Raw genomic sequence first — 17,656 nt, 5'->3', positions numbered from 1 at the left:
ATGTCTTGCAGTTAGCTTAGAGGGTTTGGCCAGCCTTTCTGGGTGTCAGTGACCTCATCTTCAGATAAAGGAGAACCGGGGAGGTTTGCTGGAACCTTCCAGCTGTAGATCCTATGACTTGGGTATCTGTAACTGACCCTAATCAGGGAGAGATCAGTTGCTTTCTTAAGAAGATGAAAGGGATTTTTTTTAACGTCCACCCAGTTGCCAAGCTTTAATTCATGTAGGAAACTATTCATTCCACGCTGAGCTGAGGGCGTGTAATCGCTCCGTCAGTAAGCTGAGCCGCGCTGCGCATCCCCACTCCGGCTCTTGGGAAGCCGGGGTGGAATCTTTGTGTTCTTGTTCCAAAGTATTTGAGCCCAAGCGCTCTGGGGAAGATAGCTCCTGCACCCCAGCGTGTGAGCCCAGACCCCTAAAATGCCACAGAATCTGAGGAACCAACAACACCCTCGATCAGGGATTGGGGGGGGGGGGAGAACAGAAAAGGAAGGTTTCCAGAGGATTCTGTTTTGAAGAAAACGGGAAAATTCATCTCTCCTGACCTTGATCCCGCCATCCCGGAGACAAAGTAGTTGGCCCACCCCATCGCGCGCGAGCACGGGGAACCCATTTGCTTGGCCTGAATCTCCACTGCTCTGTCAGAACAAATAAAACGCAATAGAATAGTGGTGGGAGAAAGCCCAGAAGGCCTAGCGTTGGGAAGAGACTGTCATTCGACGAGGAGAAGGAAAAGGAGAGCAGGATATATGTAATTTTTCTTCCAGCTCATAAATTGAAGATGAAATCACCCTACAGAGCTGCCAGGGAAGCAAGGCGCAGTAATCCTGCCCTCAGACAAAGCTCAAATGCCAAAGAGCCCTGGCAGGGCAGACCTCCGCAGGGAGCAGGCCGTCCCACACTATTCTGAGCACAGAGAGCCTCCGGCATGTCAGACGGGACTCTCAGCTGAAGAATGTGCATATGAGGCTTGGTGGAGAACCAAACTCATCTTCCTCCTCCGGTTGCTAAGGTATTTAAGCCCAGGTGCTTTGGAGCATACAACCTTTGACCTCCAGCATCCCAAAATACCCAGAGACTCCCGGAGCCTGAAGAGATTAAGTCCTAGCCTGACAACCCTGCCAGAAACCCACCAGGACATGGAGGGGGATGGGTGTTGCTGAAGATGCCATCCTTTGTAAGAGTAGGAAGAGAACATGTCCTGACTTCTTCTGTCCTGGGCCAAGGCAGGGGATGGCTGACAAAACCATCTCAGCTTCTGGGTAATTCTGAGTCTCTTTTTCTCCAAGCGTGACAGCATCGTCAAAGAATACAGCGAGGTTCCACCGCCAGCCATGTCGAGGAAGATCGAATCCCCGTTTCAGACCGGCTTGGTTATTCAATAAGGCATGGCGAGCAGGCTGAGAGCGCGTGGAAATGCTGTATACTGATCAAGCCTGACAACCCGGCCCCAGGGTTGGGTTCTACATGGGCCGAGGACCCAAGAGGATCTGACAGGAAGCCGGCGATGCTCTGGGACAGGTCAAGTAGATAGGCAGTGGAAATGGCCATCATCATGACCAAAACTCCAAAACACCCATCCTGGGAATGAACCCAGGGCCCGGGGGACAGCTCCTCTCAGAGTCTGCTGAGACAGGCGGCAAACACAGGCTCCCTACGGTCACAGGATGAGTCAGTCGCCGACAAGTAATCTGTCTTTGCCTCTGTAAATTTTCCTACTTAGTGTGTTTGGACGGCTCAGAGATGGCTTTGTGCAAATAAACAAGCCTGTCCACGGTGGAATGGGTAGCACAGGCTGACCCCTGGTCATTTCCCCCTGCTCCATCGCTATCAAAAGCACCCCCTGCTCCCCGGGACTTCTAAAACCCCAGCTGAACCAATTAACAGACCAAATACAGCAGCCTATTTCAAATGAAAGGCAACGTTTTCATGCGAATGTCAATCTCCACGTGCCCTTCAACTTCGGATCTTTTGCCATTCTGCCAGCGCCCCAGAAAACTCTAAGACGAAGACTTTGAGCCTTCTTTGCCTCCAGTGAGAGAAACTTTGCTCCCAGAAGCGCCTCAGTCTCTGACGCTGGAGTCTGGGTTAGTCCTGTCACGTGAGTTCTATTTTTTTCCAGGCAACCCAGAGGTAGGGCTCCCTGAAGAGGAAGGAAGAGAATAAAGGTGATGTGACTCCCATTTCTTATGGTAAATGCTACCTTTAATTCCTTGATACACACCCAATTCATCAAGAAAAAAGTTTTTAATGAGAATATTCCCTTCGGTGCCTATTTTGGCAGTATCTATACTAAAACTGGAATGACGCAGAGAAAACTGGCAGCGCCCCTGAACGAGAGTGACTCACAGACAGACAGAAGTGCCGGCCCTCCGTTTCAGTAAATGGAAGTGCAAGTTGTCCTGACTTCATCATTATACATCATATACCAAATTATCACATGTTCCAAATGATCACACTCTGCCTCATGAATATGTATCATTATTATGTGTCAATTTTTTTAAATCCTTTTGAATTTAATTAAGGACCTACTAATCTTTTTTTTTTTTTTTTAATGAGCCTGCCATAGTCTAGACACTGGGCTAAACCTTCCGGAGAATTAGCAAGATAAATATAGTTTGATGTGTGCCATGAAAAAGGAGAGAACAGAAAGAGAAGACATGTAGGCAGCATGTGTAAGGAGTGGAACAGAATGCATGTTAGGGAGACAATGAGCAGAATCCTGGAGCAGCGCTGAGGAGAAGAGCGTTCATATCTCCCTCTGGGCCAGGTAGCACCAGGCATAGTTGAAGACCAGGCAGGAATATCAGGCCAGGGAGAAAAAGACCTGGGGACTGGATGTGGCAGGCCATGTTGGGAGGGGGGAGGGGAGAGTTGGCTAGAAAGAGCCACAAGAAGAGGACTGAGCCACAAAGTGACAAAGGGAAACTGAGGCACATTCTTGATCGTTTTTTCTTTTGTTTTTGTTTTTGGGTCCAGTCGTGGGGCCTGAACTCTGGGCCTGGGCGCTGTCCCCCAGCTCTTCAGCTCAAGGCTAGTGCTCTACCACTTAAGCCACAGCGCCACTTCTGGCTTTTTTCTTTTTGCTTATGTGGTGCTAAGGAATCAAACCCAGGGCCTCATGCATGCAAGGCAAGCGCTCTACCACTGAGCCACCTTCCCAGCCCCTCTTGATGGTTTTGAAGTCAAAGAAGACCCTAATCGGTGGTGGTGGTGGGTCAAATGAAGGATGGGGATGGGAAAGTGTGCTGGCACAATGGGCAAGTGAAGGGGACCCCTGGAACAGCTGCGGTCCCTAGGGGGAGGGCTGGCACAAGGCCACTGCGGGCCGGTGACATTGCCCCGCGCGTCCCCTGGTCTCTGCTGGAGCTGGAGCCTCTGCCATCAATCTTCCCCTGAGTACTATCTGGAGATGGGAGGGCAGCTGCATGTCTATATTTAGAGAAGTGGAGCAGGTCTAATCTCCACACAGTGGAGGAGTCATGGTGACACCACACCGGCCACCTGCTCCCACCCAGGCAGCCTGGAATAACTCCATGAGCATTTGGAGAGTGATACTCAGCCGGACTGTTCACACTATTCCATCCTCTTCCCCGGAGACCCTCTCAAGCTCAGCAGGCCTGGCATCCAGATGGAGCCGAGGAGAACCCATTTGGGTTTGCCGTGGTTTAGAGAAGGCGTCCACGGGAGAAGATGGGACAGGCGCCCAGGTATCCAGCAGCATCGGGAGTAATGCCCAGGTGACCCTACCCTGAGCACATCAAAGATCACAAAGTTCTGGCACTTTTGTTAATGTCTGCAAAGAAGCCTGAGAGGCAAATCTTGATGTGCACACTTTGAGAAATGTTATAGTTCCACTAAGAAAACACTTCCATTAAATGACTTGCCAAGGAATTGACTAGAGAAAAAAAAAGTACCTTGAAGGCCCTTCGGATCTGGGCACCTGGGTTCCTTAGCTTCTTGTTGGGAAAATGGTGATGAAGGGAGAGAAGCAGTCAGCATTGGGAAAGAAATTCACAAGCAGAGGGAATAGATACTTAGCACTGGGAGGAAATAGCCGTTCGACTGAGGAGAAAGACTCCCCCTATCATTAAGCAAATTGCTCCATGGGTATGAGCCATTTAGAGGGTAAAAGAAATTTAAGCAAACTTTAACTGCTTATGATTGTCTTACATATGGTGGTTTTAGAAATAAAACGCTGCAAATAGGCTATGTGAGATACTCCAGTGGTGCTTTAAAAGCTCAGGCTCTTGGATTCGGCAGGTCTTAAATCCCAGCTCTTTCACTTAAATCCCAGCAGGTTACTTAACTTCTTTCAACTTCTATCTGTTTTTCCTGTAAATCTGGGGACAGTAATAGCCCTGCTTTGTACAGAAGAGGCTCAAACGGGATCATGCAGGCAAGAGCCGAGCACAAGGCTGGGCACCTCATAAACATCATGGCAGCACCATACAATCACTACTATAAAAAAAAAAACATATGCACACAAAATCCCTTCTCTTCTGTGGCTTTAGTTTGGCATGTGGCTAAAGGGAGGCACCGTGCTCAAAATCTACAGTACAGATCAGACAAGCCGCAGAATCCCTAAGGCCCCCCGGATGCTTACTCTTCTTGTTGGGAGCATACCATCCATTAATCTTGACTAATTCCCATTTCCCTGTGGCTTCTGGATCAGCTCTGAACTGGAATTTGACTCCATTTGTAGGAGGAAAAGAAAGCAACCAAGATGGTCATTCGTGGAGGTCTCTGAGAGGTGGGGTTTCTGTGCTGGGTGGCTTTGTTCCCAATCCTAGCACAAGTGGGAAAAATAATAAAAAACCTAAGCAGATTGGGAAGGACCAGTAATGGAGAGATCTGGGATCTGGTAGACTCAAGGTTAGTTCAATAGCACAGAGGAAATGAGTGGACAGGCCCAGCAAACTCCACACAGACTTCTCATGACACACATGCTTACAGCATCAGATTAGAAGAGGCCTTCCCAACAGGACAGGAAGATAGAGGCTTCCTTCATCGGTAACCCAAGACTGGGTGGAGACTCAAAGATGCCAGCAGTAATGGCCGGTACCCAATGAGAAAAAGGAGACAACCCAAATCCCACGTAAACACACCAGATACAAGAGGCTGGAAGACAAACTCTGATTTCCACAGACTCTCTGGCTCTACCTCAGATTGTTAGCACTCAGTTCTACCTCAGGAGCAGCAGGCAAGGGTGCGAAAACCCAACGTGAACCAAAGAATCAAGAATCTTCCCTAGCGTCCCCCATGAGACACTCGCATTTAGTTGCTGTTCCCCGACAGGACTGGACTAATATAAAATAGAAGTTTCGTGTCTGATAGGCAAAGGTCCCCTGACGGAACATAGTTGTATCCTACTGTGCAATGAATTTCCACTCTAGAAGAGAGTGCTTCAGAAATGAAATAATATAGAACATTGTCCCCTTGAAATGGTGGTCTTTCAGGAAAAAAAATAGTTTCCTAACAAGATTTGGACTGAATTATACTATGCAACCATCTTCAGATCTTCCTAACTTGTAGGTTTCAGAAAAAGGTTCTGCCAAGTCTTACAAACATGAAACCTATGGTACTTTGTTTAACCCAGGACCTTCCCCATTTATTTGATGAGAACTTCTTTTTTTTCCTTGCTGGCTGAGACGTAATGTATTTCACTCCGGGAAAGGCCGGCGTCGAGAGCCGCAGGTGAGAATGGATGATAATGGCCCAACTGTGGTGACCCAGAAGAAATATAATCAGGTGGAACATGAGCCTAAGATGGATGTGAGGATGCTGAAAAACATCATAGCTGGGCATGGAAATGCTCCTTGCCAAATGACCCCATAGATCTGAGAAATTGGCCGACTTCCTTCTAATATTCTTTCAAGGCCCTTACTGAGCCACTTCCCTAAATGATGGATCTTCATGGTCCTGAATGTCTCTAAAGTCTTTATGTAAAGCCATCTGCCTCCTGACCCGGTGATTCACTCCACACCAGCCAACAGTGGCTGACAGAACATTCTCCCCTCATTAAAAAAAAAAAATACATATCAAGACGAGCATACAACCATGATGGACGATTCTAAAGCCCAGAACTCTTATCTTTAGTGTAACTTGCTCATTCTGTAGAGAACGTGTCATTTCCAAATCATCACTTGAGTACTATACTCCCAGATTGCTGTTCACAAAAGGGATATGCCAGAAGGCTCCAGGAAAAATAAAATAAGCCAGGTGCCAGTGACTCACACCTGTCATCCTAACTACTCAGGAGGCTGAGATCTGAGGATCATGGTTCAAAGCCAGCCTGGGCAGGAAAGTCCGTGAGACCCTTATCTCCAATGAACTACCGGAAAACTGGAAGTGGTGCCGTGGCTCAGGGGGTAGACACTTGCCTTGAGCTGAAGAGCTGAGGGACAGCGCCCAGGCCCAGAGTTCAGGCCCCATGACCAACAATTAATTAATTAATTAATTAATTAATTAAAAAACAGAAAGGAAACAGGACTTTATGAGTCTGAAAGAGAGGGCTACAGATCTCAACTTCATCATTCCCTGCCACACTTTAGCCTCTTTCTCTGATATTGAGGCCAGTAATGGGATTGCTTCCGAGCTGCTTGGGAGGATGAGAGGGAAGAACTCACAGGTGGATCCGGATGCAAACTGAGATGAAATGAAAGTTATTGTCCCTTGTCTGGAATTCCTCGTCATCAAACAGGAGGAGGTGGAGGCCGGGCCTCCACCTCCATCCCCCCACCCTCACCTGTTACAAAGCAGGTAGAGAGGCAATAGGGAGATGTTGGGTACCTGACTGTCCGGGTGTGCCTTCGTGAATAAGGAGTAATGACCTTGAAAAGCAGTTCCATCGCTCCATTAATCCCTAGCATGGCTGCCGTAGTTACTGCGAGAGACAAAAAAAAAAAAAAAAAAGCACAGTAGTTATCACCATGAGGGGAGGAGTTCCAACAACTTGGGATTGATTCCTTTAAAACTCTCAAGAGATTTGCTAGCAACGTACCAGGGGAAGAATGGGTTCTTCAGGCTTTGAAAGTTAGGAGCCTAGGAAAATTCTCCTTTCTGCCCAACTGAATGGTTATAAACATGCAGTCATGGACCGATTGCGGCTTGGGCCAACTCCTCTGAAGAGAAGAGCTGTTCAGAACACTTGCCAAAGCAGTCAGTAAGAGCTAGCAATTCACCAAAGAGATAGAAACCCCAGGCCCTGTGAACGCTGCTTATCTGCCATCGATGAAGTCAATGTATCGAGGGTGATGGGCTCATTTTTAATACTTTAACTTGCGACAGTTGGTTGGTATCCTAAATGCATGTTTGAAATAGGAGCAGCCAAATGGCTGGACCTTCCTGATACCCACAGGCAAATCCCGGGGTTTCTCAGGAGCTCCAGCTGAAGATAATTGTTTTTTCTCCTAGATATCTAGAATCGTAAGATATCCTCAGGAAGGCAAGTCATTCAACCTAATTATTCTGTAGGAAACCATAGCTATTTCAGATCTTTGTGGTGCTGGCAAGCTCTAAATGAGGATATCATACCTTCTGGCTACTCATTAATGAATGTTGTCCTCTTTTCCTTTATTAGAAATAGGTTGTTCCCATACAGTAGTTTCTCTTAAAGCCTCTCTGGTTTTCTGACCAGGGTGCCTGAGATTAGTATGATCCAGGAGTCAAGGATCTGTCATATTATTATTTTGGGGGGGAGGGTCCACTTATGGGGCCTGAACTCTGGGCTTGGTACTCCTCCTAATACTTCAAAAGATTAAAGAAAACAACATGGCAGAAAAGAGAAACCTAGCAACTTAAAGAGACCACGTGCTAGTCTGACTGGTAAACCTGATCTTATTAATTCCTTCTAGCCAGTCAACGAGCTTTACTGTGGGCTGACTTAAGTTCACCAGAAGTCCTAATCTCCATTACATAAAGAAGTAATTAAATTAAGGTCATAATCTAATCTTACTTCTGTCCTTAAAAAAAAAGGGAAATACAGACACAAAAAGAGACACTATTGGGAATAAGAGGTGACATTGTCCAAAAAGAAATGTAATCTTTACCTGACATGTAAAGGTAACCTCTCTGTACACCACCTTTATAATAACAATAAGCTAGGCTCCGGTGGCTCACGCATGTAATCCTATTGACTCAGGAGGCTGAGCTCAGATAATGATGGTTCAAAGCCAGCCGGATCAGAAAAGTCCATGAGACTCTTATCTCCAATAAACTACTCGGAAAAAGCAGGAAGTGGAGCTGTGGCTCAAGTGGTAGAGTGCTAACCTTGAGCAAAAGAAGTTCAGGAACAGTACCCAGGCCCAGAGTTCTAGCTCCTGGACTAGCAAAAATTATAGACAGACAGACAGACATAGACTAACAATAAAAAATGTTTGAGACATCAGATGGTAACTCTTCTGTATATCACCTTTATAATAATAATTTTTTAAAGATATCAGAGATGCACAATGGAGGAGAAAAGACCGTGTGAAAGCACAGGGAGATGCAGCCATCTTCCTAAAGCTAAGGAGAGAGAGGACTCTCAAAGCAGAAAGCAAATCCATGGATATCTCGATCCAGACTTCCAGCTTCCCACATTATTAGAGAATGTATCCCTGTTAAAACTTTGGTATTTTGTTATGGTAGGCTTCAAAGATCCATGGTAGTAATCATTGTTGTTATAATTTTATGAAGGAAAAAACCGAGATTAAGCAGGTTAAGTGCTCATGTTGTATGACTTGTAAGAAAGACCCAAGAGTCAAACTCAGGTCTTTCTGGCTGTAAGCCCGTTTTCTTTTCCCCAGAGAGTTTTATTACATAGAAATAATTCTCAGTTTTGTTCCCAAAAAAGGGAGGCTCAGAATTAAAAAAGAAAAAAAGAAATGAAAAATCTGTGCTCATTATGTGTGAAGTAGATGGTGTAGAATCCAATCTATTAATAAAAGTGATCTCCATATGGAGCAGAATGCGTTTACGAGTTAGACACTTGGCCCTCATGGCTTTTTTACCTGCATCCATTAAAACCATCTCTTCACTCTTTTAAGCTGCTTTTGTCATTTTCTTTCTTAATTATAAAATTGTGGGTATAAAGTACAGAGCTGTTAAGATAATTAGAAATAATTCTTAATCAGGAGATGGAAAATAAGTATGAGTCTACCTGCAGTGATCCCAGTAGCTACCTGAAGGGCTTTCTGAAAGGATTATGAGATTTTTTTTTAAAAGAAAAAAGAAAAAAAGCCAGGTACCAGAGGCTCACCCCTGTCATCCTAGCAACCCAGGAGGCTGAGATCTGAGGATCACAGTTCCAAGCCAGCTCAGGCAGGAAGGTCTGGGAGACGCTAATCTCCAATTAACTACCAAAAAGCCAGAAGTGGAGCTGGAATTCTAGTGGTAGAGCATTAGCCATGGACAAAAAATACTCAGGGATAGTGCCCAGGCCCTGAGTTCAAGCTTCAGGGACACGGACACTCACACACACACACACACACACACACACACACACACACACACACACACACACACACACACACACACACACACACACACACACACACACACACACACACACACACAGTAAACAATGAAAAGGGGTGACACTGACCAAGATGCATTGTACTCATAAATTGGCATGCTGAACTGGAACCCCTTGGTACTACTACTTAATTATAATTATTATAATTATATAACTATCATTACTATTATTACTAAGAGTAGTGTAAGACATTTAAACCAATGAGTAGTTTCAGGGATCTAGTAAGGAGCTTCCTACCGTGTCATTCTTGACATACGTAACACGTAACACTGTGTCTCGGATATGATAAAGACTGCAAAAAGTCTGGCCCTCTCCTGCATAGATCTTCTTTACCTGACCATGCTAATAGAGAAATCTAGAATGTTCTAACATGTCGCTCCCAGGTAAACCCAATATTGAAGTCTCTCTGTAGGCATTGTCTCATGAGTTCTACCTAGCTAAGGAGTAGATGAAAAAACAAAAAAACTCTCCCCTCCTCAGCGTCTGCTGCTACCAGGTTCCTTTAGTTTTCTGAGTGGAACCATACATAGTCTCTGCCCCCTGGCCCTTATTCCTCCTTGACCCCCACCAGCTTCCAGGTGTGCCAGCCCAGGTTCGGACACAACCCCAGAGGAGCAGGGTGATGCGGACACTCACCACGGGAGGCAGAAACACGCAGAACCCAGAGGTAGTGAAGGAGGTGGTAGCTGTGAGCCAGGCTCTTCCTGGCCAGAATCAACGTCACATCGAGCGCTTCTAAGTCCAGTGCTTTCTGTCCGAACTTTTTATCTAGGGACACAAAAGCATGTTTCTTAATGGGGTTGCACTCCACTCTGCAGACCGTGTCACGTGTGGAGTGGAGGAAGGGGAGGAGGAGGAGGAGGGGAACTGCAGGCTAAGCGAGGAACATGCTGCAAAACACGGCCCCGCCGCAGAGGCACGGACCCAAAGAGCTCATTCTGGCGGCGCACGCACGCCTATGCGGAGGCCTGTGGTTGTGTGACTCCCCGGCCGTTAGAGCGGCAGGTGGCAGGTGTTCCTGGTCATTCTCCTATGTGAGCGCCAGTCCCACATCTTCCTCTGAGGATGCTAGGATTGAGAATACTTGGGGTGTGTGGGGGGGGGGTTGAGATTACTATGCCACATTGAATATAGGTATGGAAATGTCACAACAAAACCCCCTTGTACAACTAGTACGTGTTAATAAAGAAGACATGTAAATACTCCCAGAAGAAAATTTACCAAAAAAAAAAAAAAAAAAAAAACCACTTAAGTATCACAAATACAATGAGTGGGTCTGGGGTGTGGCTCAAAAGGTAGAGTACTTGCTGAGCAAACAATGGACTCTGAGTTCAAACCCCAATGTTGTGAAGGAAGAAAAGAAAGGAGGGAGGGAGGGAGAATGGAGGGAGGGAGGAAGGAAAGAAGGAAGGAAGGAAAAAAGAAAGGAAGGAAGGAAGGAAGGAAGGAAGTTTACTTTAAAAAATAAAGATCATTTCAGTAGAAATGGGTAAATCAAAATATATCCTAGATTAACATATGAGCACCGTTATATATTACAGACTGTGATAGACAATTTGCTCCAGGAAAGTTAGAATGAACTTGTGACTTTAAATGAGCATCATTATTCCACAATACTGTGAATTTCCGGAAATTAAGTAATCACTTAATCACAATCAAAAAAAAAAAAAAAAAAAGAACCTTGGGGAAGGGAGGGAGGGAGGGGATGGTAGGGGGAAAACAATGGAGGGGGTAACAATGTTCAAGAGGAAGTGGAAGTGTACTCATTACCTCACTCATGTAACTGTAACCCTCTGTATAGTATCTTTACAATAAAAAAAATTAAAAAAATATATATATATCCTAGAAGTAGCACTGTGACTCAAAGTGGTAGAGCCTTGAGCAAAAGAGCTCAGGGACAGGGCCTGAGTCCTGAGTTCAAACTCCATGACCAATAACAAACAGAAAAAAAAAAAATCCTAACCTAGGCTTTTCCAGTTTTATCTCTGGGCCAAAGGGTACCAGCAGAGATTGTAACTAAACTTGCATTTCCATCATCAGAAAAGAAATAGCTACCCTCCTCTGCCCATGAGTACCTGAACTCATTTCTATTCTGCTCAGGTGAACCCCTGGCAACGTGAATGTCAGGATCAAGGACAGTAACCTCTTCATGGTGACCTAATTATTACAAATTCACTGTCAAAAATCAGTAACCTGGAAATCACGGCCCGCGTCCCTCTCATCTCTTTCCCCGTGAAACCCCTATGAATCTCGATGATCAGGCCCCTGTCCCCCACATACTAAGCCCACGACAGGCCACACCTCATTTCATCTTCACAGCAATCCTACAACTGAGTACTGTATCTCCATTTTATGCACCGAGGCTCAATGGGGAAGAAACTAAAATCACTTGAAAATAACCTGCCTGAGCTCACTCGGGAGTAGGTGTCAGGCCCGACTTCCAAGAGTAGGCTGTTGATGGATGACGTATCAGATCTCTACCGTCTTTTCCTCGAGCTCCCTTGGCCCACTCCACTTTGCTGACTTTCTCCTGTTCTTCAAGTTTCAGCTCAAATGTCACTTCTCCCTAGCCTGGCATCTTAGAGTAGCATCGGTCTTTCTTGAAGGGATCCACTACAGTCTGCTAGGATCTAGTTCATAAGCTGTCAACTTGTTGGCTTGTCCCACTCGGAACAGCGTCTCCCTGCAGGCTGGTTCCCTAATTCTGTCTGGGTTTCCTGTGATGTAATGCATCCATTGGGACTTCCTGTTTCTCCGTGGTTACCTGTGGAGGGGTAGAGGGACTCAAGACAATAACACTGAACGGGTGCCCCAGAGCTTTGCCTCCAGGTTACAAGCTCCACAGCCAATGGATATAGCAAAGGCCCACCTGTCCAGATGGCCTCCATTTCTGGCATGACCTCTCTGTGACTCAATGCACAACTTCAGCTTCGCTGGTAGGACCACTTCACATTAGCTGCCTGGTTTGAACCGTGCTCCTCCGGGAAGTTGCCAGGCCCCAGGGTGATGTTTCACGTTCCCCGTGGGGGTAAGTAGAGAGTATGAAGGTCTCCCCTCTCCTCCCCTCAAAGGGCTGCTTCTAAGGGTTAAGCAAATGGCGGGCCTCCCCAAATATTTGTATCCACCCAGAACCTAAGAATGTTACCTTACGTAGAAATGGTCTTTGTGGAGTGAGGTAGTTAAATCTGAGGGTACACAAAATAGGATGAGCTCTAAATCTAACTATAGTAGATTCTTTTTTTTTGCGGGTGGGGGGGGTGGAGGGGAGTAAATGAGTTTATTCATGTTACAGTAGATTCTTGTAATCTACAGCTGTATGGTTCCAAGAAGGCTACCACTGAGAAAGAAAAAAAAAAAACCACTAATGGCAATGATGTACAGAGTTCTAAAATTACTCTTATTTGCCCAAACCATACACAGTGTTGAGATATCTATCTATCTATCTATCTATCTATCTATCTATCTATCTATCTATCTATCTATCTCAACTCTAGATTGGTATATATATATATATATATATATATATATATATATAATTGTCATCCACATTCATACTGCTCACCCGAAACTAGATCTTACTTCATGATCTTTATTTTGAATACTATTGATCTGTGATTGATTATTTTTTCCCCCAAACATCACCTGATTTCCCATCAAAGACAGGTACCTTTCAACAGATCTCCAATGTTTACTTAATTGCTTCAATTAAGCACATTCCATGGCCTTGGAACTTTTACTTTATGTTGGGGAGCACCATTTCCTTCACGGGGGGGGGTGTATTTTCACCAGATGAAAGGCAGAGAGCTCAGCAGATGAACACCCTCCGCAGATTGACACAGTTTACACACAGCTGGACACGGGACGGGACTGGCTGAGAGCTGGCCCACCCCAACCGAGCCTCCAGCCCAAGGCCTGTGTCTCTGAGGACTGACATACTGGGTTTCAAGGACTTGAGCTGTGATGTCTCACCTCGTGGACTTTCTTTTATCTGTATCTTTCTTCTGCTTCACCCGGTGGACACCACGCGTCATGAGTCACTAAGCAAGGTGGGCTCGCTGCATTCCTGCCCATCCAGGAAGAGGAGAGGCACGCAAAGCTCTCCAAGTGAGGCAGAGATGGGCGCGATGCACCCACAAGCCAGGGAACGCCAAGGAAGGCTTGTGGCCACCAGCTACTACAGGAGGACAACTGACTCCTGAGAGCCTTGACCAGGGGTCTGCGTGGGCAGCACGTTAACCGTGAGCCTGTGGCCTTCAGAGCACATGTGAGAACGCGCGCCGTGCGTCTCCGTCTGGGGCAGTTTGTGATGGGAGCGCTAGGAGGCTCATCCCCGCACACCGGCCTTGCGTGTCCATGTGCTTTGTTTCTTTCTACAGGGAGAAGCACTGCAGGGGGGGTGCGCCTCCTCGTTCCCCGCTGTCGCCCACACGTGTTGTGACCCCTGGCCTTGGATTGGGTGACATCTAGGTCAACAATGCCATTCCTCTCCCAGGCTGCCCATCCCACCAACACACCCAGGACAGCCCGGCTGGCTGCCTTTCCGCATCACCGCGACGCCCCTGGGTCATCGTCTGGGTCTGGGGTGTGGTTACCTCGCAAACCAACTTTGGCCAGCAGCCGGAGGAGCGGCAGGAGGACGTCGTAGTCGGGGTCTGGGGTCCGCGCCGTGTCCACCAGGACGCGCAGCAGGGCCTCGCTGCCGCCCTTGCTGATCATGTAGTGGATCCTCCGGTCTGTGCCTGCCAGGCAAGCACAGGACAGATGAGCCTCGAGCGACCGCAGCTGCCGTCCTTCCAGCTGACCTCAGACCCGGTGGCCAGAGACAGAGAGGAAGGTTGCTTCGTTTCACCCCCAGAAACCAAAACTGGGGAGCTCCATAATGGATTGGACCTAGGTATATTTACCTCCAGCTGCTGTAACAAACTGTGGGATCCATATCCTAAAGAGCCTACAGAACCTTTATTGATGCACGCACATGCATACATATGCACATGCATATGTGCATGTGTATATAAAGACATACATGCATTTCGATGTATGCACGTGCATGTAAATACATATGTATGCATTTCTACATCATGTCCATCTAAGTACACACGCATGTATTTATGTGTACATGTGCATATGAATACATTCACATGTGTTTCTGTGTATACATGTGCCCATATATGTAGAAATGCATGGGCAGCTTACATGTCATCAAATACTTAACATCCTTCTGCTGTAGAACTGAATCAGGACAAACAGGAACTGGAAAGCTAGTTTATTGAGAATAACTTTGCCAACGAGGGAATGATTTCCTAATGCCGGCTGTTCTACTTGAGGAGATCTCCACCTCCACAGACCCGTACGATCACTGACTGAGTGTGCAGACAACAAACCACAGAAAAGCCACCCCGCTTCCAGCTGCCCCTGCCACTGCGGTCACTGTGGAGTAGATGCGGAGACGGCAAACCTCCAGCACCCCCAGCCTCGTCTGTTCCAGGTGGCATGACCTCTAGGGGAAAACGTTGCCTGGTGATTCTCACACAGGACCCTTGGCCCACCACAGCCGACACCACCCTGGATCCCCACGGGATCAGCTGGACGTGCAGCTACTCACCGACAGAGAGCAGATCGCCAAGGACCTGGAGGATGGCCAGGACGGACACCTTGTCAGAGGAGGTCTGCAATAGGAACATGGGCGGCCATGTTACGAAGGACCCAAGAGGCAGGAGGTGGGGTCGGGGTGTAGAGGGAGTTGGTGGGGTGGCTGGGGGTGTGCAGGGGGGAGGTGGGGTGGTGGAAGATGTACAGGGGGGAGGTAGGGCCATGCTTCCACAGAGAAGGGCTATCCATGCCAGCAGGAGGATGGATGGCCATGAGAAGCTTTCCTTGAACAATAGCAATCAGTGGGTGGGCTCACTCAGATGGAGTTTCGGGAGCTAGGCTCCTCTCTCTCTCTCTCTCTAGTCATTACCATTCCTCTGGTCTGTGCTATAGTAATATCTGCCAAGTTCACAAAATAATAAGTACCGATGATTGATGCTGACACCAAACATAATTTTGTGGGTCCAGGTGGCTCAAACCCTAGGTTTGTTTTTGCAGACTTGGATTGTTTTCGTTTCAGTAGGGTAGGAACAAAAACTCACCAAAAAATGTTGATGCAAATACTTGCTCAGTAAACAAGGTGATTCTTTTATTCTTTCCTTCTTTTTTAAACTTCTCAAGTAGAGGCCCCCGGGTGGTACCAATTCATGACGGTGCCCTGAAGCACCCTTGTAATGCCTGCTGCCCTATGCCTTGTGCAACGCAGGCCCCTGAGCTCAGAAAGCCAGAGGACCTGCAGAATTCCTTCAGATAATCCACAGAGTAGAGCAGGAAGTACATCCTAGACCAGCTTCCTCGGAGCAGAGGCCTAGCCTCATCGGGGAAGCACCGGAAGGCATCTCTTGTGTATTATTTCAGGCACCAGTTCTCATCTTACCATCAGTGAGATGTACACGTCTCATCTGCTCCACAGACGTCATTCCGTTCCCATTCCACACAGGACAAAGGCCTAGCTTCACTGGTTAGGCAAAGAGGCCATCTTTCTAAATTCCCAAATCCCTGTCACCCCATAGCCACTGTCTTGTACACCTGCACCAAACTTTGGGGCCTTCGCATCCCTTGGTCTACGGAAAGAAAGCTGGACACAGCAATCCATGAGAAGCCCTGAAACTGATCTATACTCTGGGGGAGTTTTTCAGGGCTTCAGGCTTTTGAAAGGGAGCCCAAAGCTGCCTCATGGTTGGAAAATAAAACCTTGGGTTTTCCTCTCCCACACAGATATTGGTGGATCAATTCCAAACACATTCTATCTTCCTGTGAAGAGGGAGAGTTTGTTTTTCTGTTGGTGATGGTGGTGGTGTTACTGGTGGTGTTATTGGTGTTACTTGTTTCTGTTTGGGTTTTTTTTTGTCTTTTTCTGAACAAAAGGGGGACACAGAAATGGAGGGAGGAAGGGTGAACAAATGCAGTCAATCTATACTATGTAATAAAAAAAAATGAACCATGCAACTTGTGGGCAGGGAAGGGAGGGGTAAACTGGGAGAAACCGAAGGAAGAGGTGATACTGTCCAAGAATGGTTCTCATTCTCTGACTTACGTATTTGTAACCCCTCTGAACTATTCCTTAATAATAGCCATAAAGTTAATATTTAAAACCCCTTTAAAGGCTGGGCAAATGTGGTGTAAGTTTAAAAAGGCTGGATTCCATCCTTAATTATAAATAAATGAGCAACAGAAAGGGAAAATAAGAGAGGAAATGGAGAGGTAAGGAAGAAAAAGAAAAGAAAAGGAAAATAGAACAATTTAAAAGGCTAGATTCCATCCTTAATTATAAATAAATGAGCAACAGAAAGGGAAAATAAGAGAGGAAATGGAGAGGTAAGGAAGAAAAAAAAAAGAAGAGAAAAGGAAAATAGAACAATTAATAAAGCAGAAACGGATCAGAGGAGAGTAAAGGATCCAGATTTCAACGCCTTTCACTCAATTACTTACGCATCTGTCCCACAAACATCCACTGGAAATTGCGTCCCAGTCACCAAGCTAAGCAAAGAGGACGGGAACTGATCAAACCCCACCAGCGGTCCTGGGGCTTCATGCCAGGTGGCAGTGAACAGATAGCAGTCAAGACCAGGGATGACAAGGCAGGTGGCGGAATGAAATGCCCACGCTGGGAGAGCTCAGGAAAGAGTGTTTAGCCCAGCCAGGTCGCCGGGTAATGAATGAGAGAAACAAAGTGTAAAAAAGAAAGAAAGAAAAAGACATCCCCACAATACGGTGGCCCTTGTGTTCAGCGAGAAGCCAACAGTAACGAGGGGCGGACACAGACCCTGGATGACCAGACTGAATTAAACAGGTGGCAAAGAGAATCGTGAGTTCCTTGCAGGCCAGGACGAGTGCTGGCTGGTGTCTGGCTTCCCATCTCTTGAGCTGTAATAGGCAACTTGTAAACTTTACTGAATTAGATGCTTGAGCTGAGAAACCGCCCGCTTTATGACAACACCCACCCAGAGTCCCTGAGAACGGAGCTGTCTCGCTTGCTTCTGTCGTCTCTGCTAGTGAGGAAGTGGAAGAAGGGGCCATACGGTACGGCGTTCCGTCACCAGCGGATGT

At 46.7% G+C, this 17,656-nt stretch overlaps 1 protein-coding gene across 1 annotated transcript in view; it reads right to left on the bottom strand.

Annotated features, from left to right (window-relative positions):
* Agbl1 (AGBL carboxypeptidase 1) overlaps nt 1–17,656 on the bottom strand; it is a 384,335-nt gene that overhangs the window by 340,864 nt on the left and 25,815 nt on the right. The window contains exons 2-5 of the mRNA XM_070042743.1: nt 15,120–15,183; nt 14,110–14,256; nt 10,154–10,285; nt 6,793–6,886 (exon numbers count right to left, since the gene is read on the bottom strand). Of these exons, the coding sequence (XP_069898844.1) occupies nt 6,793–6,886; nt 10,154–10,285; nt 14,110–14,256; nt 15,120–15,183 (437 nt within the window). The remainder of the gene's footprint in view (nt 1–6,792; nt 6,887–10,153; nt 10,286–14,109; nt 14,257–15,119; nt 15,184–17,656) is intronic.

This window comes from Dipodomys merriami, unplaced genomic scaffold, assembly GCF_024711535.1.
Source record: "Dipodomys merriami isolate MVZ:Mamm:240054 unplaced genomic scaffold, mDipMer1.0.p SCAF_33, whole genome shotgun sequence".
NCBI classification, from domain to species: Eukaryota; Metazoa; Chordata; class Mammalia; order Rodentia; family Heteromyidae; genus Dipodomys; species Dipodomys merriami.
The sequence above is the reverse complement of the archived record's forward strand: the minus strand, read 5'-3'. Positions and strand labels throughout refer to the sequence as shown.